At 43.7% G+C, this 24,257-nt stretch overlaps 3 protein-coding genes across 4 annotated transcripts in view; 2 read left to right on the top strand and 1 right to left on the bottom strand.

Annotated features, from left to right (window-relative positions):
- Positions 1-5,137, top strand: part of Ube4a (ubiquitination factor E4A) — a 43,626-nt gene extending 38,489 nt beyond the window's left edge. Inside the window, exon 20 of the mRNA XM_038324434.1 lies at positions 2,340-5,137. Within this exon, the coding sequence (XP_038180362.1) occupies positions 2,340-2,466 (127 nt within the window). The 3' untranslated portion in view covers positions 2,467-5,137. The remainder of the gene's footprint in view (positions 1-2,339) is intronic.
- LOC119810784 (phosphatidylinositol N-acetylglucosaminyltransferase subunit A-like) overlaps positions 1-7,621 on the bottom strand; it is a 37,180-nt gene extending 29,559 nt beyond the window's left edge. The window contains exon 1 of one of the 2 annotated variants that reach the window (XM_038324435.1): positions 7,502-7,621. The gene's annotated coding sequence lies outside the window, so the exon portion shown is untranslated. The remainder of the gene's footprint in view (positions 1-7,501) is intronic. The other variant, XM_038324436.1, reaches the window with a different exon arrangement.
- Positions 7,489-14,150, top strand: Atp5mg (ATP synthase membrane subunit g). Its single transcript, XM_038324437.1, has 3 exons — positions 7,489-7,643; positions 12,571-12,731; positions 13,954-14,150. Exons 1-3 carry the CDS (start codon positions 7,592-7,594, stop codon positions 14,050-14,052), a joined length of 312 nt encoding a protein of 103 aa, XP_038180365.1. The 5' UTR covers positions 7,489-7,591; the 3' UTR covers positions 14,053-14,150.
- Positions 14,151-24,257: the final 10,107 nt, after the last annotated feature.

The raw sequence follows: 24,257 nt of genomic DNA, 5'->3' as shown, positions 1-24,257 counted from the left end.
GTGCAGCACATGTATGTGTAGTGTCTACAGAAATCAGAAGGTGTTGGATCCCCTGCAACTGGAGTTATGGATGGTTGTGAGTCACCATGTAGGTTGGGAACCAAACCCGGGTTCCTTGTAAGAGCAGCATGTATTCCCAGCTGCTGACCTAACTATTTTCCCCAGCTCTTTTATTTATTTATCTATGTTGTCCAGGCTAGCCTCAAACTCCTGAGCTCAAGCAATCTCCTTGCCTCAGCTTCCTGAATAACTAGAACCAGAGGTAAACATCACTGTATCCACCCTGCTCCCCCTCCCCCTTTAAGACAGCATGTCATGTAGCCCAGGTTGTCCTCAAAATTACTTTGTAGCTGAAATGACCTTGAAATCATGATCCTCCTGCAGGTCAAGTGCTAGGATTATAGGCAAGTGCCACCACTGCTTGGCTTGACCCTTACCTTTTCTAACTGCAATGTTAGATAGGAAGAGGTACTGAAAGACCATGAAGCCTATTTAAAATGCTGTTATGTAAGTTAAGTTGACTCAAGTTTAAAGAATATGATATTAAAAATGAATTATCTGTTTCATTTGGTATTTTGTTTGTTTGTTTGTTTATTATGTATACAACATTCCTTCCATGTACGCTTGCATGCCAGAAGAGGGCACCAGATCTCATTATAGATGGCTGTGAGCCACCATGTGGTTGCTGGGAATTGAACTCAGGACCTCTGGAAGAGCAGTCAGTGCTCTTAACCTCTGAGCCATCTCTCCAGCCCCTCATTTGGTATTCTTATGCTTTTTGCTATATGATGATACACTAAGTGATACCTGTGAAAATATCGTGAATCTTGTTTTGTTTTGGAATCAAGAATTCGTGTATCCCAGGCTTGAACTTGCTGTGTAGGTGAGGATGACTCAGCTTTTGATCATCCTGTCTCCCCTTTTAAATGCTGAATTCACATGTGTACCATCATGCATGGTTTATGTGATACTGAAGGTCTAGCTTAGGGCTATGTGCATACTAGAAAGCACTCTCCTAGCTGCCTACATCGCCAGCCAATCTTGGGGCTTTCTTTGTTTTGCTGTACTTTTTAAGTTATATATATTTATTTGTTTGGGTTTTTTTTTTGGTGGGTGTGTGTGGGTGTGTGGGTGTGGTGTGTTAGCAAGTGTGAAGGTAAGAAGACAATTTGCAGGAGTTAGTTCTCTTCTTCAAACCATGTGGGTCTGGGGATCAAACTTGGATCGTCAGCATTGGCAACAAGTATTATTATTACACAATGAGCCATATTGCTGGTCCCAGCTTTGTTTTTTGAAGTGCACAGAATCAAACCTAGAACCTTGTGCATTCTAAGTTAGCATTCTGCCACTGATCTATACTCTCAGCACTGAACCATAATCTGCATTTACTTGCATAGCAGCCAGCTTATTTAATCAAATGTCGATTACAGGGGTCTTTTCCTTAACAGTTTATACTGTTCCAAGAAACTGTCACTAAAATCACAGGTAGTGAACCTGGCTCAGCGATGTGCATCTGTAGTCCCAACTACCTGGGAGATGTAGACAGGGAGGTTCCTGGTACCCAGGAATTTGAAGTCAACTTGGGCAATATAACAAAACCCCATTTCAAAAAGAAAAGAAAAAAGCCAGGTGGTGATGGCTCATGCCTTTATTAACCCAGCACTTGAGAGATAGAGGCAGGCAGGTTTCTGTGAGTTTGAGGCCAGCCTGGTCTACAGAGTGAGTTCTAGGACAGCCAGCGCTACATACAGAGAAACTCTATCTGGAAAAACAAGAACAACAAAAACCTACAAACGCTGCTTTATGATGACACCAGTGACTAAGATCTCTGACCTGAAATCTAAAGGCTTATGACAAAGACAGCATTTAAAGGTTTTTTAAATTTATTTATTCTACTTTTGTATATGAGTATTTTGCTTATATCTTATGTGTATGAGTATTTTGCTTATATGTATGTAGGTGTATCATGTGTGTGCCTGGTGCCCACAGAGGTCAGAAAAAGACATTGACTCCCTCGGAACTGGCATTACAGATGGTCATGAAACTCCATATAGGTACTGGAAATTGAATCCAGGTCCTCTGGAAGAGCACTCAGTGCTCTTATCACTAAAATCAATATCTGAATGGTAGTGATGGATAAAGTTTATTATGAGGCAGAGCGATGGGGTGGCTGAAGATTTGAGAGTCACCCTTTTCTCATTTCCTTCTTTCTGACCCGAGTCAGCATCTGACCCAGTGTCACAGTGCACCATGGCTCGAGACTCAAGGCAAGGAGATGCTTAGATATTCTGTGTTAGAACTTTCCACAGTAACTCATTTCCATTCTTTTCTTGTCCTAGTGACCAAACAGATCCTTTTAACCGTAGTCCCCTTACCATGGACCAGATCCGGCCAAACACAGAACTCAAAGAAAAAATCCAGCGGTGGCTCGCAGAGAGGAAACAACAAAAGGAGCAACTTGAATAAATACTGTGAAGTAGACAACCCAAACTAGCACCAGGGCGTAAACAGTTGTTTGGGGTGGTCTCCCTTTCTGGCTCTGATCCTTTCCTTTTTCTTTCTTTCTTTAGTTTTGTTTTGGTTTTTGGTTTTGGTTTATCTTATTCTTTGTTGTTTTTCCTTTACTAAATTAGAAAATTGTTCTTGTGCAAATTATGATAATTAAGATTCTTAAGACCTTGTCTCCCTGGCTTTCATGAAATCTCACAGCATCTTCATAAATCATCACTAATCTTCAGCCTTGATTTTCCTATTCCTCATTTCGTTTTCTAACCTAAATTATAATACATCCAACTACAAAAATGTCCTGCCACTTTATTCTTTTCCTTCCCAAGAACTGTTTGGATATTTTTTGGTGAGAACTGCGTTTAAGTCTGTGACGTCAGCTGCTTCAGTGACAGCTGTGTCTACTAGCTCCTGTCCTGTCGCAGTTCTGCAGTATCACAGAGCAGCTTTCCAGATAAGTACAAATACCTTAGTGCGCATAGGCTTTTGGCTGATGAATAAGACGGGGGACCTTATACAGCTTCTGTTGGTATCTCCTAATTTTGTATTATCTTGTAACTTAAAGATACCATCACAGGCACTCCCATGAGGTTGTCACCACCAAAAACTCAACTGCACAGTCTTGAAGAGTAACAAAAGTGGTGGAGCGTCCAGGAAGGGGGAAGTAAAAAGCTGTTGGTGCCCTTTTTTATTTTGTGCCCCAAGAACTAGGCCTGGGTAAAATAGGCAATAAATATAGTGTATCTATAAAGATGCGAATGCAGTATATCTCAGTGTGTATGTGTTATACACACAGATACTGTGTCTTTATTGGTCTCATATGAATTGAGTACCACATTATATTGTGTCCTCCATGATAAAATGTATGTGGTATGTGGCAATGTCTTCTCATATATTCATTCTAGTCAAGTAATATTGTAAGACTATAAAATGTATATAGCTAATGTTTGGGCTGTGACACGGCTCCTAAGAGCTGCTTCTAATCTAGCCTTAGTTTACCAACTAACAAAATAGAGATTGGAGCAAAGTCTTGTCCACAAGTCATTTTAAATATTCAGGTAGCTCTGGGTAGTTAATAAGTGGTTTGATCCCACTTCTTTAACCATTTTGCGTGCCATGCCATGAGAGGCTCAGTCCTGGGTGGGATGTTTTTATATCAATATCAATCTCAGCGCAGAGGTGAAAGGACAAGGAAATGGGATTGTGGCTTCCTTTAAGGAGCATTACTATTAGCCACAACCTTTCATATACAGAAGCAGTGTTTCAGTATTCAAATACACGTAGCTATAAGCAGTCCTTTGTGTATTTTCTGGTGGTGTCAACTGGCAAACCTCTGATCAGAGAGGCGCTCTCACTCTGGCTGAGAAGTAAGTGTCAGCTGTTGCCGTCTTGTCTGAACAGAGACGCCTGGGACGCATTCGGAACCGCCAGGTCGTTAGGTCATGCGCCCCGCTGACAGCGCTGCTCTTCTTTAGCCAGGCTCCATTTTTGTGTGCTGTTCTCCTTCCGCTCTGGGAATGACCTGCATTTGAAACAAGCTCCTACCTACTGCATTTATTTTTCCAAAGCTAATGTGGGAGGATGTTTTTGTTTGAAAAAGAGGAAAGGCTGGAGTTCTTCGGGTGAAAACTGGATGGAAATGGATACATGACCTCAGAAGACAGCTGCTCCAGCAGCTTCCCAGCTGGCCACCTCTATGCCGCCTCTATGTCTATCTGTATTCTACTTCTGTATTCTACTTCTGAACTGAACCTTCAGAGTGTAAGCCTTTTTTGGTGAGTTTGTGTTCTGTTTGTTTCTGTGCTCTTCTGATACTTTTCTATGAATGGCTGTGCACCACTGATGCTGCTGAATCCTTTGATCACAAAAGCACGTGTGTAGCTTAAGGCCACTATTGGTGAGGAAACCAAGTGTCCTCTGTGCCTTCTTCCTTTCTGTGAACTCATTTAAAGACATCCAGAAAAAGGAACTCCGGAGACTACCGTCCTGTGCAACAGGACGCATACACGCACTTGCAGAGGTAAAGGGGTGTCTTGTCTGGAACTCAGCAGCAGCTGTAAACCTGTTAAGACTTCCTGACATGCCGAGTTTTACGTGATGACTTTGCTGGAGTACAAAAAGAAAGTGAAGACTTCGGTCAGCTCTGGCATTGCCCCTAACTCACCAAGAAGCTAATACTAAACTTGAAAAATTATTTAGGGTTCGAGCAGTTGTTTGTTTGTTTAATATGGCTTTCTGTGGGTATGTGAAAATTGAAGGAAACTTGACAAGAAGTCTGATGGTGCCAGTTGCTGTTACTACCACACTCTACACAAGTTTCATTACTTTTTTTTTTTTGATTGTGGTTGCTGAGCTGCCATTGGGCAAAGCCTAAGACTGCTAGGTACCTTTACAAGCCAGGCTGATGCTGTACCATGCCATGTGAGGAAATAGTACACAGGATCTAATTGCTAAACTGGAAGAGAACTTACAGACAGAAAAATGGAGAATAAAACAGCAAAAAAGTTGACTGAAATCAAATTCAATCAATATAACTATATTTGAAACATTCCGGGAAGGTTACTTCTTGTCAAACTTGCCTGGGGGTGTTTGTTCAAAACTTGTATTTAATAAATGAGCACCTGACTTACCACCTTTACTATCCCTTTATTACAGTATTAAAAGCTGGCAACAGCCTAGTGTGATAGTGTATGCCTGTAATCCCAGCTACAAACTGGTGGGAGGGATGGAGGACAAGGCCTGCTAGGGCTACCTAGTAAGTTCAAGGCCAGCCCAACTTAAGTTTTTATTCTTTTGGCTTTTCAGGACAGGGTTTTCTATGTATCCCTGGCAACCCTGGAACTTGCTTTGTAGACCAGGCTGGCCTCAAACTGCCTGGGGTGCTCCACCACTGCCTGGCTCAAATTAAAATTTAAAAGGGATGTAGCTCAATGGTAGAGAGCTTGCCTAACATACACATTGCTAAATTCAAGCCCAATACCACCACCACAGAAAGAAAAAGCTAGTGACATTCAAAAGTCCCTCTGAAAACCTAGAGGATTTTGCCACTCTCTCTAAGCAAGCTACTAGCAAATGTGTGTAACCTGGCTGGCCTAATCTGCCTCACACAGACCTCTAGAGAGACCCTGGGACTGTTCTCAGAAGAACAGTCTCAAGGAATCTTTTTTTTTTTCTTTTCTAAATTGCACCCTATGGCTTTACTTTATCTAGCCTAAACACCAGATCCTTTAATAATTTGCTACCATGTCCTCATCCCCTGTTTCTATGCCTGTGACATGCAGGATCTCAGCCTGGTTTCATTTAACATTATCCTCTGCTTCAATATCTAAAGTACAGGCAACTGTTGGATGTTTAGATTGCTGCAACCACAAACCTGTGGGTTCTGCTACTGCCCAGTAACTCTTCAATGTGTCTTTGAGGTATTCTATCTAAAGCTTAGCCCCTCACCTAGAATTCTCTCTCCTCCCATTTACCTTTTACTCTCAGGCGGGATCCGTCAGATTCCTCACTTTTCTCCCATCAGCCCAGTCAAGGAAAAGTTCCACCACTCTCAAACTAATTCCTCTCTCTTTTTTGCTGTCTTGAAGTTCTTGACAATTCCCCTTCTCAAGCTTCAGTTTACCCTGAGTTCCACATTCCCCTTGGGTTGTCTAACTTCTATTCTCTTCCATATTTCTTTGTTGATGCAATCTGGTTTCTGAGATTTTTGGAATTCTTTCTAGTTAACGTCACAGATATTCATACTGATAATTAGCTTGTTTTTTCTTTCCCCAAAATACATAGTCTTACCCTATAGTCCAGACCGGCCTGAAACTCCCAATCTCCAGGCTTCTGTATGCTGGAATAACATGGGTTTCACCACCCAAATTATCTTTCCTGCCTTAATTTGACATCAGTATCTTAGACAGTTTGTCCCTCTCATTGACATGCTCTTGACTCCTTAATCTCACTTCTGATCTTTCTACCTAACGGTCTTATCCGTTTTACTTCTAACATTTAGGCTTCTCCAAAACTTTGCTCGTTCTAATAAAATCTCACTTTCCTACACCTTTTTTTTTTTCTGTCATATCAAAGTTCCAGCCCTCTGGAATGTGTATGTGTTTTTATACTTCAAGGCTCTCTAGGTCTTCAAGATCAGCACCATGCCTACCTAATCTTATGTTCCTCTCTGTGCTTATCTTACAACTCTAATGAGACGCCTTATATGACCATTTAGGAATCTCTGCCTTTAAGGGAACAATACCCAAAGCGTTTACTGAATTACAAAATGCATGGCATACTGTACTTATGACCGTCTTCCTCCTGTCCACATAGCTCCATGTGGCTTGTTTTGAAAACCGGGGTTGGGTTCCAATTTTGATACTGGTTGCGGAGGAAAATGGGACTATAAAAGGTCAATTAGCAGGGCAGTGGTGACGCATGCCTTTAATCCCAGTACTCGGGAGACAAGAGGCAGGAGGATCTCTGGGAGTTCGAGGCCAGCCTGGTCTACAGAGCGAGCTCCAGGACAGGCACAAAGCTACACAGAGGGGTGGGGAAGCCCAATTAAAGAAGTGGTTCATTGATTGGGTGAATCTGGTGACGGGTTATGTGACGCCTACACGGCCCCTTAAAGCTCCTTTTCAGCCTTAGACCTGCTATGTCTCTAAAACAAACATATCAGCCCACAAGCATCTCACGACGTCCTCCAGCCTCAATTTCCATGTTCTCTGAAAAACTACGAAACTGCCGCAAGCAAAGTGGAGATCAAGCTAAGAAAATCAACAACGCATGCGCCTTTCCTCACCTCAACTGTCTTCCGGGCCGCCATGAATGGCTGCCCCAAGCAAATGCCTGTTTCCCGAGAAAAGTCATTATTCGCTACATGTTCTCTTGCCTCATCTATTCATATCTACATTTTATTTGTGCTAAACAAAATTAACTGGCTTATTAGAGTCCACAAACACAGGAGGGATGTCTACATATTTTGAACAGGCACAGAGAGGGGCAGCCTGACCTTGGAAGTGGGGCAGGGGGCCTGCCACGGGTCCTTCCGAGGGTGACATTCAGCCGGCGGTTCGAGGAGACGGACCTTCCACCCTAAACCATGGCCAAGTTCGTCCGTAACTTCGCGGAGAAGGCCCCGGGGCTAATATCCGGTGAGCGCGGCCGGGGGGGAGGCTCGCGGGGGTGGGGGGGGGGGGTGGGCAACCAGAGGCCCGCGGGCGTCGGCAGGGCCGTCCGGAGGCCCCCGTGAGGCTGCAGCTTCTCCCGGCCTGCTCCCGGCTTCTTCGGGCCCTAACCGCTCCCGGGAAGAGGGTCGTGTGAAGAAGCCCGGCTTCCCTCCGCCGCGAACGCCATGAGGCCCCCTTACCGTGCCCTGGAGATCTGGGAAGGGAACGGCGGAAACAGGGAAAAGTCGCACGTCAGGCCTCCTTAGGTGGTCTGGCGAAGCATCTGGAAGTCATCAGAAATTTCTCAAGACCGGTAGGACCTTTGAAAGTTATGTTTGCTTACCGTCTTGGTCGGATCCTAGAGAAGCGTGCGTCCGGCGAAGGGAAGTTGGAACGCAGGGATCAATGTCCCTGCCCCAGTCCGCATAGATAAGCGGTGCCTGTAGGCAGTCGTCTTGGTCGTGGTGGCTTGGCTTCCGTGGGTTTGCTGTGTTTGGAAAGCCTGGTAGACCGCCGTATCGCAGATGAACACTGAATAGTCACACGCCTGAGTAATATATTCTGTCAGTACCGTTCTCTTCTGAGCAGCAGATTATTCGTTGTATTTCTGAAACGGGAGGTGAAATTTACTTTTTTTTTCTCTTCTGTATTGTACCACACGTGGTTGAAGATCAGATTTTCAAATAGTTAAATTTCTAAATGTTCAGATAAAATATGAATAGAAAGCGAATTTTAAAAACGTGCTTTTGAGCTTATTTTGCTATGTTTGGACGCTTAGTAATTCGTTTCCTCCTCCCCTTCAGCAGCAGCCAAACAATAATGAGCTATTGAGGACCGTAGAGTGCCAGACTCTCTAAATACTGGCCTCCCTCCTACAGAACACTAGTGGGCTAGTAAGCCGTTTTCCACATTTTCCCAAACCATTTCTTGTTTTCAACTTTCCCTTTACTATGATAGTCACGCTATCTGTTGCAAACCGTTAGGATTTTTACATCAATACACCCAGAAGGCTTGACGCTTGGACTTTGGTGGTTTGAGGTGCGATTTTTAATATTGCACATGGAATTTTTTTCCTAACAGATGATTTTTGCATCATTTAGGTAGCTTGTATTCAGGAATTTAAAACTGGTTTTATTGATAGAATCAAAAATAAAACCCATTACCAGTGTTATCTTTTGTCATATAACACATACCTCTTTCTACTATTGTGAGTAATTGAAAGGTAATTTGTTCTCCAGAAGTACTGACAGGGGGCTCTGATGGGGCCGGAGTACCAGGTGGATTTTGCTCTACAGCATAGGCTGCTGTGTTAAATGTGGCTAATCTCCCATTCCCCAGGCTATGTAGCTCTATCATCAGATCTCCCCAGGCAGGTCAGCATCTGTTTTCTCTCCCCTTAACTAAGCTGGGGATCTTATTTGGGTTTCACCAGTTTTTCCATTAATGTCTTTCACTTCTAGGTCCCAGTCCAGGGTATTATCTTACGATTAGTTGTCGGTCTCTCCAGTCTCCCTTTTCTTAGGTCTGATCTTGATTCAGCAACTTTGAGGTATCTGTCTAGATATCCTGAAGAATGTTCCCCAAACTGGTCATCTTGAGTTTCTCTGCTGAATAGTCTGGAAATAGGGATTTTGAGAAGAACAACAGAGATGAGTTGCCCTGATCACATATCAGGAGGCTCATGATACTCAGACCCATCTCTCTTTTGGTTTTTCAAGACAGGGTTTCCCTGTATAGGTTGGCTGTCCTGGAACTGGCTCTGTAGACCAGGCTGACCTCGAACTCATATCCATCTCCTGATCTAATAAGATCCTCTACTGCTAACCAGTTGTTTTCACTTCTGCCCGTTTTTATTCCGTTTTTATTTTTGACAGTTTCATACATTTATATAATGAATTTTAGTCCTTTTCATACACACACCATTCCCCCTCCCTCTCCTAGACCTCTTCTCAGCAAGTCCACCTCCTACATTCACCCCTCCCCCCAAAAATGTTATTTTACAATGATATAATGGTGGTGACCAGCCTTATGTCTTCTTTTGTGTCTATACCCATTCTTTTTTTTTTTTTAAGATTTATTTATTATGTATACAACACTACATGTATGCCCATACACCAGAAGAGGGCGCCAGATCTCATTACAGATGGTTGTGAGCCATCATTTGGTTGCTGGGAATTGAACTCAGAACCTCTGGAAGAGCAGTCAGTGCTCTTAACCTCTGAGCCATCTCTCCAGCCCCTATACCATTCTTTAGAAGCTAGTAACCAGAGCAGGAGGGTTTTCTGTTAGAGTGGTGGGTGGATCCATCTTCCACGTAGATCAGGTGGAATTCTGTGAGAAAGATCTGTCTCCATTTCTCTTTTTTCCCCCATTTATTTTTTCAGTTGCACATTGCACTGGCTCATTTAAATTTATTCCATGCTTCTCATATATGTGTCATTTATTGCTGAGATTGTGCCAGCCGTGGCCATCTGTAAATCTTTTAAGTTGACACCTCTGCCCCCCCTTTTTTAATTTATTTATTACGTATACAATCTTTTTTAATTTATTTATTACGTATACAATATTCTGTCTACATGTATGCCTGCAGGCCAGAAGAGGGCACCAGACCTTATTACAGGTGGTTGTGAGCCACCATGTGGTTGCTGGGAATTGAACTCAGAACCTTTGGAAGAGCAGGCAATGCTCTTAACCGCTGAGCCATCTCTTCTGCCCCTTAACATGCCTCATCTTTTTGGTTCTACATGATGATGAATCTTTTTATTTTCTCGGCCAAGCCTTAGAATTGGCCGTTTCTTCAAGAAGCCTTAGTTCCTTTTATTAAACAATGGAATTACAAATTACCGTCTAGGTACTGGGCTTTTTTTCTTTCTGCCTAGAGTCAATTTTTAAAGTTGACAGTGGACAGTTTCATTTGCTGTGGTAAACACTATAGCCAAAAGCATTTGGGGAGGAAAGGGTGTGTTTCATCTTTACAGTGTGGAATCCATCATCCAGGGAAATCAGGGCAGGAAACTAGAGCCAGCTTCTGAGGCAGAGACCATGGAGGAGTGCTGCTTACTACTTGCTCCCCATGGCTTGTTCAACCTACTTGTTTTGGTTTTTTGGTTGGTTTTTTGTTTGTTTCTGAAACAGGGTTTCCTCTGTGTTGCTCTGGCTGTCCTGGAACTCACTCCATCAACCAAGCTGGCCTCGAACTCACTCTGCCTCCCAAGTGTTGGAATTAGAGGTGTTTGCCACCACCACCCTACTCAGACTGCCTTTTTACAGCACCCAGACCTCCAGCCCAGGGATGGCACCATCCTGAGTGAGCTGAACCCTCTCACACCAATCACCAATCAAGAAAATGCCCCATGGGCCAAACTAGTAGGGGCATTTTCCTTCTTACCAAATGACTGTAGCTTGTGTCAAGTTGACACAAAACTAGCCAACACAACAGATATTCAGACACATGCTTATATTTGCATGTTAGTCTGTAAAGATAAATAAATGGTGATAGAGGCGGCTCAGTAGTTAAGAGCATTTCTTGCTCTTGCAGCTTCCTTTTTGTTCGTTTGTTTTTCTTTTTTATTTATTATTTTATTATGTATACGGTGTTCTGTCTGCATTTATCTATGCAGGCCAGAAGAGGGCACCATATCTCATTATAGTTAGTTATGCCCCACCATGTGGGTGCTGGGAATTGAACTCAAGACCTCTGGAAGAGCAACCAGTGCTCTTCTTAACCTCTGAGCCATCTCTCCAGCCCTGTTTTTTGTTTTTCCAGACAGGGTTTCTCTGTGTAGCTCTGGCTGTCCTGGAACTCACTATGTAGATCAGGCTGGCCTCAAACTCAGAGATTATCTCTGACTCCAAAGTACTGTGAAAGGCATGTGCTACCACCGCCCAGCTGTCTTTACAGTTTCTATATGTGTTTCTCTCCTCAGTTTGTGTGTCTCTGTCTCTCTTTGCCACAAATTCAGTCCAGAATTTGCATGTGCTCCACCACTGAGCTACATCTCCACACACTGCTGATTTCGTCATTACTTCTCCTACTGAATTCATTGATGTGAAACAGTGAACACATCAAGGAATTTTGGCTTCTGATTCTAGGGAATTTCTAGCAGATTTGGGGGTTTGGTTGGTTGATTGGTTTTGGTCTTTCAAGACAGGGTTTCTCTGTGTAGCCGTGGCTGTCCTGGAACTCACTTTGTAGACCAGGCTGGCATTGAACTCACAGATCTCCTTGCCTCTGCCTCTCAAGTGCTGAGACCAAAGGTATGCTCCACCACCACCCGGTATAGTCTAGTTTCAATTGCTGTTACCAATACAAATACATTTTATTTTTATTATGAGTGCAGTTTTGAAAGGGGGTGCAGCTGTGCGCTGGTGAAAGAGATTTAATCCAGCACATATTGCTAAGGGTACCAAAAATGGATACTAATTGATATAATTCCATCAGGACTTGTGGCCAATATCGTGATCTTCAATCTTACTATTAAAGGATGCTGTTCTATGTAGCTTCTTACCCTTCTGGACTTCTTCTCTTCAAATATGGTGCTTCTACAAAGAAAAATGAATAAATTGCTTTGACTTTGTTTTCAAATTAGGGACCAGTAACTTTACAGTTAATTAGATTTGCCATTCAGAGGTGAGTAAATACTAGCTGGCCACTATGAATCCTAGCATAATTGACTGCTTAGAGCTTCCTGTCCGTTGAGTGGCCCCGTGACACAGGTGTTCTGCATCTTGAAAAGCTTCTTGTTACCAGGGAGCAGCAGCTCTGACTTTTCACACCCACTGCACATTCGGCCCAAGCAGTGAGTGGATGTGATACATGAATAAATATTTGTGTCCAGCCCACACATCTGCTTCTTTCGATCTCTAGTGAGTTCATCCTGGGTTTTTTGTTTTGTTATGTTTTGTTTTCCAGCTGCTGTGACTTACTCAAAGCCTCGATTGGCCACATTTTGGCAATACGCCAAGGTTGAGCTGGTTCCCCCAACCCCTGCTGAACTCCCTGCAGCTATTCAGAGTGCGAAAAAAATAATTCAAAGTGCTAAAACTGGTAGCTTCAAACATCTTACAGTTAAGGTAACTATGGGCTGTGAAAAAGTATGCTTGTGATAGAAAGTGTCTTTATTGGGGAATTTTTCCAATTCTTTTGGTTAATATATCTATTTCCCAATAAAGTAGAATCCAACATAATGAGAGATAATCTTTTTGGCTGCTAAGAAATTTTGTAATCTGATAGAAATAATTCAGCTAATTCTTTGTCTTGGTCTAGTTTTGATCTTAGAGCATAAAGGTGAGCATCTTGAATAACTGGCAGCCTTGATTTCCTTCCTAATATTAGCTAGTATAGTATAATCTGATGGCTGCCTTTACTGGGTGTTGTTGTTGTTGTTGTTAGTTTGGTTTGGTTTGGTTTGGTTTGGTCCTAGAATTATCCCCATTTCAGCTAAAAAAAAAAAAAAAACCACTAGAATTACTATGCAGAACAAAAATACTAAAATCTGGGTTTTCAAATTGCATGTATGTTAAAGGCCACAAGAATTGGAACTTGACTTTTAAGTTCCAGTTTTAGTAACTGCTGGGGCTGGAGCCCTCACCCGGGGAGTGGGTGATAGGAGGCTTCTAGTGCCCTCTGGCATAACCGAAGGGAAAAATGACCTCCAGAAATGCCTCTATTGATAGTAGTAAAGGCATCTTAATTATTTTTTTTCCAAGTAGAGTTTCTAGATCCAAGTTTGTGTTTGAATGAAACAGTGCTTTCTAGAACCATGTGTGGGCTTTTTTTCCCCCTCTCTCTTCAAGGGCTTAGAACATAAAATGAATATTGAATACTTAGAAAGAATTAAACCAAATAATAGTAAATAAAAATGAAGAAAATGAGGTGTAAAAGGGAAGAAGACAGAATTCATCTTTGATGGACAAAGTGTCTATTCAGAGACAAGCCTTCCTATGAGTGCCCTGTCTGATGTTTGAACCACTTCCAGGATGTGGGTTGTTTTAGGGCCCATAAAGTGTCTCATAAAGTAATAATGAAAGGGTTAAGTCAGTTCAGGTCTTTAAAAATTCCTTTGAAAGAATTTATAAGCTCAGACCCATTTGGCTTACAAAATTGAAAGTTCAAGGTTCTCAGAAGTTGAACATCAGTAATTCCTGACTTTGGCTATAACTCTTCTGTAATTTTGAATAGCATCCTTATGTTCTCTGTCAATCTGAGAGAATAGTTTCAAATATGTGTTGGGTTTTTTTATTTGTTTGTTTATTTTTTAAAAGTATCTTAAAATTTGTGCTTTCTCTTTTCCAGGAAGCTGTGCTGAATGGTTTGGTGGCCACTGAGGTGTGGATGTGGTTTTATGTCGGAGAGATCATAGGCAAACGTGGCATCGTTGGCTATGATGTGTGAAGACTGACCTTCACATCTGATTTTATTTGAGTTCTTTGAATATTCTTGGACCACATGTAATGAGACTGCTATCTGAATAAAATACCAACTGTCAAATAGCAGTGTTTCTCTGTCAAGTACTGCATAGATGGTCACAGTTTTCCTTTTCTGATAGTAAGTTGTGTTGTCTTTGGCCTTGTTACATTGGTACAGGTTTGAGTGTGTGTCTGTTTAACCTGCAGTTAGAAAAGATGAATGTGAATATATATATATATATATATATACACACACACACACACACACACACACACGGTACATAATACATGAGGATACAATTTTAATTCAGAGGTTTAAAACATTATGCAAGCATAGTCGCCCACATCTGTAGACTTAGCCATTGGGAGGTAGAGTTGGGAGATCGCAACAGATTCAAAGACAAGTTTGTCTACATAGTTCCAGGCAGCCATAGTTATACAATGAAACTCTTATCTTTAAAAAGAGACACCAAAAATTTAAGCAGATGTAGTGGCATACACTAGCGACTGAAAAAACTGAAGTAAGATCACTTGAATCAAAGAGTTCAAGACCTGATCATATCATATGATGAGACCTTATCTAAAAAGCAGATATGGGGGAGGGACAGGAGTTTAAGGTCAACTTGGGCTATATGAGACCTCATCTCAAAAATAATTACAAAAAAAATTGGATTATTTGTCTTAACTATTCTGTAAAAGTGTTGGGGGTACTTGTCAATTTGAATATTTGCCTCAAGAAAGACTAGTAGGGGGTAGTATTCTTAGACATATGTTTATAATAACTTTGACAGTAAAGCAAGGTGGAAGAGCTGTGTAATGGGATGGTGTGGTGTGGTGGCATACTCCTCTTATCCAAGCTCTTATGAGGCAGAAGCAGGCAGATCTTTGAGTTCAAAGCTTTCCTGGTCTGCGTACCTAGTGCTAGAACAGCCAGGACTATGTAGATAGGCCCTATCTCTCTCCCTTATAAAAGAAAAAATCTAACTGGTACGTATCATATTCATCTGGTTTTATGACTTTGGTAGCTTTGCAAGATGCAGTAGATAACAATTAGGACAGTGTCATCCAAGAGTAAGTGGTGGATTATATATAGCCTGAAGTAAGCAGTGATTAGCATCAGTTTGTCTGTGGATGTAAGAGGAGGTTCTGATCAGCATTGCCTTCTGCTGCAGCCTGACAGTCTCTGCTTGGCTGAGGGGTGTTTCTAACCCATTCTTAATCATTACAGCTGCTGATAAGCAAGGTTGTTGTACATTTCTTATAAAAGCATATGGTCTACAGTACAATATTGATCATAGTGTTCAGCTTTTGTCCTCTTAATCCTACATTTGTATCCTGCATTTGGAATAGTGCTCCTGTACCCTAATGAAGAAACAGCACAACTTCTCTAGAGATAACAAGGTCACTGTGGAGACTGCTACTCTTCCAAAATATGAAGTGGTGTTCAACAACTTACGAAGGAACACAAGTAATCAAAACTGAAACCACCCTGTTTCCAGAAGTATCCGTCGTATAGGTTGCATCAAAGTGAAGGACTGCCGAGGACTTCTGTGGTGGTTATGGGGAATTTGTCTTCCATGTAGTACATGACTAGTAAAATTAACCAGGAGAAACACATAACAAAGCTGTGAAGTCAGTCAGTGCCTGCTGTAGCTCACAAAAGTTCGTGCTACGTAATGCTCCGTTTTTTAAGCAACAGTCACACCAGAAGTCCCTCAGTTTCTACTCCACTACTTCCTCCTTTACCCTACAGCACACCTCTGTCTGACTAACAATGTGTGTCTAGAGTCCCTTAGATTAGAATAGCAGTGGGCTGCTGTAGTTATTGCTGGATTTCACCAGGCTGCTTGCCTTCGAAGCCTCCACATACCTTACCTCCTAGCAGAGAACTGTATGGGTTTCATGAAAGTTGTGAATGCTGAGTGCTTTTTGTTGTAGTTCAGTTGTTTATGTGTACCATCTAAGTTCTGAGTACTTCCTAGACATAGAAACCTGTTCAAGACTCTTCCCTCTTCCGGGACTCCATTCTGGTTTTTAGATGAGAACAGAGGAAGATGCACTTGAAAGCGGCTAACCCAGACTACTTTGAGAAGTTGGGCCAAGAGAGGTCTGGAGATAACCTGACTACTTTGAGAAGTTGGGCCAAGAGAGGTCTGGAGATAACCTAAATCCAGGGAGGCACACTTGCTCTCAATTACATCACTCAAGACTGAGGCAAGAGGTTCAAGAGTACAAGGCTAGACTAGGCTACTTAGAGCCCCTGTCTCAAACCAGGAGAATATAAGAAGAAGGGAATAAGGTATGGGACAACCACAAAGCTAGTCTGTGGCGAAAAACAGGTGTGCACCTGTAATACCAACAGGGAAAATCGAACAGGACAATCAAAAGGTCAAGGTCAGGGCCTGAAGGCTCATCTGGAGCACTGGCTGCTCTCTTCCAAGAAAACCCAGGTTCAAATCCCAGCACCCTTATTGCTGCTAACAACCATCTCTTAACTGCAGGTCCAGGGGATCCAGTGCCCACTTCTGGCCTCTGGGCACCAGGCATACACATAGTGAGCAGACATAACATGCAATGTAGGTGAAACATCCATACACAAAAAAATTACAGATACATAGATAGACAAATTTGTTCTTTAGACAGGCTTTTTCTGTGTCACAGCACTGGCCATCCTGGAGCTCACTTTGTAGACCAGGCTGGCAGGTAGATCTCTGAGTTTGAAGCCAGACTAGTCTACAGAGTGAGTTCCAGGACAGCCAGAGCTGTTAAACACAGAAACCATGTATCAGAAAAGAACAGAAAAAGTAGCACACCTGAAATTTCTGGCACAGTGGGCACTCTGGAAAAATAGTATGTCTGAAGTAGTGGACAGGGGGCAGGAGTATGGGGTAAAGCCAGAATGTTGATGAGACCATGAAACACCTTTTATGCCATATTAAGAATTGCTCTGCCTGGTTGTGTCCAGCAGCAGGATATGCTGAGATCCTTAAGCAGAAGGATCATGAGGCCAGCCTGGATATTCCGTGGAGCCAGAAAGATGACTCAGTGGGTAAAGCTACTTGCCACCAAACCTGATACTTCAAATCCCTGGAACACACATGGTTAAGGAGAGAAGCAACTCCTGCGAGGTGTCCGCTGACCTTCACATGTGCCCAGCCATACCTGTCTGCCAATACAATTTCTTTTTAGGAAAAGGATTTGATTGGGACTGGAGATGTGCAGCTCAGTTGGCAGATTTCTTGCCTGGCACACACAAGGCCTTGGGCTCAATTCTCAGCATTGCCTAAACCAGGCCTGTGACACGTGGCCTATAATCCCAGCACTTGAGAGGTTGAGGGAAAAAGATATCTGAATTTGAAGGCAAACTGGTCTACAGAGCTAGTTCCGGGGCAGACTCCAAAGCTACAGAGAAATTCTGTCTCAGAAAAAAAAATAATAATAATGTCAGTAAACAGCAAAGACTTTCTGTTGAGTCTTGCTTTGCTTTTTTGCAGACATTTTATGTGTAGGAATGTTTTGCCTTCAAGTACTTATGTGCACCAAATGTGTGTCTGGTGCTCAAGGAGGTCTAAAAGAGAGTGTTGGATTTCCTGGAACTGGGGTGAAAAATGGTGCTGGGAACCAATTCCAGGTCCTGTTCGAAATCAACAAATGCTCTTAACTGCTTGTCCTCTCTCCAGCCTCGGACTCTTTCATTATTTTAAGAGTAATGTGAAGGCAAACATGGTCCTGCGCACACGGAATCCCAGCACTTCAGAGGCAGAGGCCAGCTAGGGCTACAAAACAGAGACTCCCGGGAAAGCAACCCCTAGGGGTAGCGCACCTGCCTCATATGAACAAGGCCCTGGTTTTGATCACCAGTGCTGCCAAAAGAGACAGGAGAAAAAAGAGAGAGAAAGAGAGAGAGAGAGAGAGAGAGAGAGAGAGAGAGAGAGAGAGAGAGAGAGAGAGAGCGCACACGCGTGTGTAACTGGCATTGAGCTCACTAATGGTAGATGAGCTGATGTGGAACTCTCAGAGATCCTCCTGCCTCAGCCTCTGCCTCTGCCTCCCAAGTACTGGGTTTAAAGTTGTGTGCCACCACCACCCAACTAGCTGTTTATATTTTTAAAACACTTGTACTGACTGTCTCATTTAACCCTCCACTTTCTTTAAGACACATTACATTTAGAATTTACCCTCCTAACAGATCAAAGGTCAAGCTCTGAGCAGGGGCAACAGTGAAGACTGGCTAGAACTTGTGGGTAGTGAGTAGGGAAGCACGAATGGGGTCCATGCAGCAGTGCTCTGCTGCAGTCTGTCCCAGCTGCACTCACGATCCCTGCTAGACTGATGCCCCTGAGGTGTATTTCCATAGATCATCCTGCTTTCCCACTGCCTCAAGTCTGTTTTGAGCCACTCTCAAGCTACGCCAAGATTTATTGCCTCTTAGGCAGCAGTCTTCCTAACCTTAAATGCCATATAGCTTTGTGGGACTTTTTATCCCTTAATTAGCTTGATTTTCATTTCTACAAGGACACGAATTGCCCTGACTGTGCCCTCTGGTGATGAGTACCAGCACAGTGCACCAGGGACACGCCATAGCAGTGCACTTTCCTGTACCCACACAGAAGCCTCCCATACTAATTAGCACACTGGCACGTATGGCCCTTGACAATCTATCTTTGACTTTGCCTTAATCCCATTTTCAGCTACCAAATATTGTTTGGTCTCATAGTTTCTAATCAGTTCTCATAAAAACAAACTTTTAAATATTAAGTCATGTGATTGTCTACTACTGCCTATAGTTACCTCCAGATCACCAGATCACCCTTTTTTCTCTTGACCATTTTGTCTCCTGGTTCATTATCACTCTATAACAGTGGTTCTGAGCCTTCCTAACACTGCGATCCTTCAATACAGTCCCTCATGTCGTGGTGACTCTCAGCCATAAAATTACTTGGTTGCTATTTCATAACTGTAATTTTACTACTGTCACGAATCGTAATGTAAATATCTGATATGTAGGATGTCTGATATGTGACACACCTCCCATGAGGGGTCACGACCCACAGGTTAAGAACCACTGCTATGCTACTTGGCAATTTCAACATAGATGTGGGTCATTGGTTTCCAAACAATGGTCCCTGGACCACAGCAGCATCACTTTTACCAAGAATATTTTTAAGGGGCTGGAGAGATGGCTCAGAGGTTAAGAGCATTGCCTGCTCTTCCAAAGGTCCTGAGTTCAATTCCCAGCAACCACATGGTGGCTCACAACCATCTGTAATGGGGACTGGTGCCCTCTTCTGGCCTGCAGACATACACACAGACAGAATATTGTATACGTAATAAATTTTAAAATTATTTTATATGTTTGTGGAACACTTGTGGTGAAGAGAGGATAACATGTAGGAGCTAATTCTCTCCCAAAAGGTGGTTTCCAGAGATCAATCTCAGGTCTTCAGATTGGAGGCAAGCACCCTTACATGCTGAGCCATCTTGCCAGCCCTCACCAAGGATCTTAGAAATGAAAGTTCCCAGGTTCTATCCCAGAGAACCTGGAAGTAGAAACTTGCAGTCTGCGTTTTGTTGGCTTTCCATTCTAAAGCCATTCTAAAGTAATTCTAAAGCATGCTTAACTTTGAGAAAAATCCACATAAATGATCCAACAGCCTGAGCTCTCAGCTCCTCTCCAAACTCCCCAACAGTTAGCCTTTCGCCTTCCGTTAGCACTGCTTCCCATGGCCTTAAAACACAGCATCCCTGTCTAACCACCTGCCAGCCCATTCCTGCAAATGCTCAACTGCATTTATCTGAATACACTTTGACCATGAGCAAACTCATCCTCAGAACCCGACTTTTCCCTCATTTTCCAAATGTATTTATGGTCTATAGTCTGTGGTTATCATTCTTTAGAACACACCCTCAATTTCCTTGCCTCTCACCATGGAACTCATCTGCCAAAACCACATCCTTGGTTTAATCCAACTGCCTTAACTACTCAATGCTTCACCCATGAAGCTATGTGAAGCTGGAGGAAGCAACTGAGATGACTGGTTTCATTTCATACCCACAATCAGACCCTCAAGACAGCACTTCATAAGACCTGCCAGTCATGTTGTACTTCTTTTCCTTAGGCCACGATTATTTCCATCGACAGATGATCTTGCTTCCCACTTGACTAAGAAAATGTAAGCAGTTGGAGAGCTTCCACTTCCGAGACATCATCTACACACCTACCACTATTTGCACCCATATAAATATAGATGCAGGAGTGAGTCAGCTGGCACCGGCTCTGGAGCAGGCTCAGCCTGCAGGCCTTCGGGAAGTGAGTCCCCCAGGGCCTGCATCTCCCCCTGTGGCAGGCTGCCACCAAACCCTGCTGTTTATCAGCCCAGGACCAAACACAGCAAGTGGAACACTTTGCCTGAACTAGGAGCTGCAGATTGCAAGCTCCAAGCACACAGAACTCACCAGTCCACATTGTGATGGACAGAATGAATGTACCCCTTCAGGATCCATGCTTTATAAACACTCCCCCTCCGCCCCAGGACCTGCCCCTTCTACCTGGCACATCACAGGTCCCCCATCTTCAGTTCATCACCTCTTTTGAGAAGTCTCTTCAGATTTTTCCAAGCTGCCCCCTTGCCTGCCCATGATGCCTTGTACAGCCCACATCATTGCACTCCAGTGCTGTATTTACCTTTATGTCCCTCGCTAAGCTGTAAGCTTCTTAAGGAAGACATGGTATCCAAGTCTCTTTGCAATCCTAGCCTATCACATTATCTGGCCTGTATACAGTAGGGTTTCAAGCGATGAGAAAAGCAGACTCCACTTGCTGTGTTTGGTCCTGGGCTGATAAACAGCAGGGTTTGGTGGCAGCCTGCCACAGGGGGAGATGCAGGCCCCGGGGGACTCACTTCCTGAAGGCCTGCAGGCTAAGCCTGCTCCAGAGCCGGTGCCAGCTGAGTCACTCCCAAATCTCAATCTCCTGCGTTCAAACCGATTTGGATGCTGGTTCACGGTGTTTCTTGCCTGGCTGTTCACACAGGGATGCCTCTGCCTGCGGCCTAGGAAGGAGGAGCCAGGAGGTGGGCAGCTGAAGAGCCTTGACGGAGGACTTACACAATAGACTCCTAAAAAATCCCTGGAATGCCTCCGAAACCTACCATCTGAACTCTTTCTTTGCCAAGCCTGCATTTCAGGGTACATCCTTGGTGCCACTGAGAGAACACCATGAGTAACATACTTTTCTTTATAGGATTTTCAACATGCACCCTACGGATGGGCATGGATGAGAATTATACCTTGGTCCTCTTGTGAGAAGCAAGAAAGGTTGTCTTCAGAAACTCCAGTGCCCGTGTTGTCAAATTCAAAAGCAATTAAAACACTGTTGTGTGGTTTGGAATTATAGCTTACATGTTAAACTATCTACCATTTCCCCTAAGGACAGCCCGCACTTTTACCCTGATGTCATCTCACTCTGGGTCTCAAGAGGGTAGGGAACTCAATAAAGCAAGTTCATTAAGCCAAATATGGTAGTGTGCACCTCTAATGCCAGCACTCTTAAAGCAGAGACAAAAAGATAGCTCTACATTCAATTCCAGCCATCAACAGAGTTCTAGGCTAACAGTAGATCCCGCTTCACATAAAGAAAACCAGTTAAGTGTTCTAATCTACCATCAATGAGAACACCGTGGGAGAGTGACTACCAAGTCTAGTGACACTCGGAGTCATGGAGCGAAAGTCATGTAATGCAGGACTCGTGGGGAAAATGAAAGCACCAGGAATCAAGTAAACATTAAGAGTGGGGGTTCACTTGCGCCTTATTGAAGTTTCGTCTACCTTGTATACGTCGGTTTGTTATAGGATATCCAAGTGACTACCACAGCCTACAATGGCAAACTAATTTTATTCCTGTTTTTTGTTTATTTTGTTTTTCAAGACAGGGTTTCTCTGTATAGCCCGGGCTGTCCTGGAACTCACTATGTTCAACCATGCTGGCCTCGACTTTACAGAGATCCCCCTGCCTCTGCTTTTGCCTCTAAAGAGCAAGGATTAAAATGGTGTGTGTCACCACTGCCTGGCTTAATTTTTTACTTGTAAAAACTTTTTGCTTGAACTTTTTTTTTTCGAGACAGGGTTTCTCTGTAGCTTTGGAGCCTGTCCTGGAACTCACTCTGTAGACCAGGCTGGCTTCAAACTCACAGAGATCTGCCTGCCTCTGCCTCCCGAGTGCTGGGATTAAAGGCATGCACCACCACTGCCCGGCCACTTTAATTTTTTACATTTATTTATTATTATCATGTATGTATTAATGTGTTTGAGTGTGGTATATGCGTATGTGAATAAGTGCACATCCTCATGTGTGTGGGGATGTGCACCTATGGTCATCTGAAGAACCCAGAACATTAGAGCGCTGTCATTCCCTACTTTATTTTCTTCAGACAGGCTTTCTCCTTGTACCTGGAGCTAGCCTGGCAGCCAGCAGGCTCCAGCAACCCCCGTCTCTGACTCTTCTTCTATGCCCTCTTCTCCCAGAGTTGAGGTTACAGGTGTATGAGAACATGCCCAGCTTTTTACATGGATTCTGGGGGTCTCGCGCTTGCATAGTTACCCACTGAGCTAGCTCCGCAACCTTTCAATTTAGATTTACTTTTTAAAAGAAAAAAATATTTATTTCAGTTTTTTGAGACAGGGTCTCACTCTATCTCAAGCTATAGCTCTTTATGTAGCTCAAGCCGGCCTCCAGCTTACAGTGACTCTCCTGCCTCTGCTTCATACATGCTGAGTTTACGAGGTCGTGCCACTGCACGCACGCAGCCTTTTGTTTGTTTGTTTTTTGTTTTGGTTTTTTTTTGGAGGGGACAGGTTTTGAGACAGGTATCTTTATATCTGTGTATCTTTGGCTGTCCTGGAACTCATTTCGTAGACCAGGCTGGCCTCGAACCCACAGAGATCTGCCTGGCTCTGCCTCCCAAGTGCTACTGGAATTAAAGCCATGTGCCACCATGCCCAGCATTGATTTTAGAGACAGGGTTTCTCTGTGTAGCACTGGCTGTCCTGGAACTCACTCTGTAGACCAGGCTGGCCTTGAACTCAAAGAAATTCACCTGCCTTTGCCTCCCAAATGCTAGGATTAAAGATGTGGTGTCTTCTGTCACTGCCCAGCTCACACTCAGTTGTTTTTTTTTTTAGTTAAAAATTTTTCGTTTTACATATCAATCCCATTTCCCCCCTTTCCCCTTTCCTCATGCCCCCATATCTCCCCCCACACAGCTTTTTTCAAAACATAATTTTGTATTGATTCTTTGGGACTTTCACATCATGCACCCCAATCCTGCCCATTTCCCAGGCCCTGCATATCCACCCTTATCCCCATAGCATCCCCCCAAAATTCTAAATATATTAATTAAAAACAAAACAAACAAACAAACAAAACATTTTGATGATCTGTCTTTCCCTCCACTCCAACATCTCTCCATTCCTCTTAGTGGCACTGAAGCTCCATGTGTCCTGCTCTACCTTTCCGTCCACTCAGCTTTACTCGCAAACACGGCGATGAGTTGCTGCCTGGTTGGAGGGCTCCAATTTCTGATACACCATCATCACTGAACCCTCAATGAAACGCCTCTTGACTATCCTCCTGTTATGTGGGTCTGAGCGGTAGCTGATTTGGTCAGTCTGGGCCACTGGGGCTGCCCTTCTTGCCCATCCTGAGTGTGGGGCCAGCTCCTCTGCTGTAGCCACCAGTGAAGGGGAAGGTCAGCTTTCCCAGGGCCAGCAAAGGGCAGTGCCAGCTCAGCATGCCCCTCGGATTTCAACACACATGGTTCCTGTGGCCCTCTGTGGTAACATGGGTCACAGAAGAGATCAACACAAACCCCAGCTGCCGCAGAACCACGGACCCAGACATGATCCTTGACAGCAGCTTGAGCCTGGATGTTCACCACGGCCCCAAGTGGCAGGCAGCTCAGACCACTTAGATCTGCGTGGGCCCTGTGGTGGCATGACCCTCAGACATCAACATGGCCACACATGGCAGCTTAGACCTCAGACATCCGTGTGGTCTTTGGTGGCAACACAGGCCATGGCAGCTTAGACCTCAGACATCCGTGTGGTCTTTGGTGGCAACACAGGCCACAGTCATCGACATAGATGCCAGCTGCAGTAGGACCACAGACCCAGGCGTGGTCCTTCAACCTTCAT

This window comes from Arvicola amphibius, chromosome 3 (assembly GCF_903992535.2).
Source record: "Arvicola amphibius chromosome 3, mArvAmp1.2, whole genome shotgun sequence".
NCBI lineage: Eukaryota > Metazoa > Chordata > Mammalia > Rodentia > Cricetidae > Arvicola > Arvicola amphibius.
Note: the sequence above shows the minus strand (reverse complement) of the source record. Positions and strands in the feature narration are given on the sequence as shown.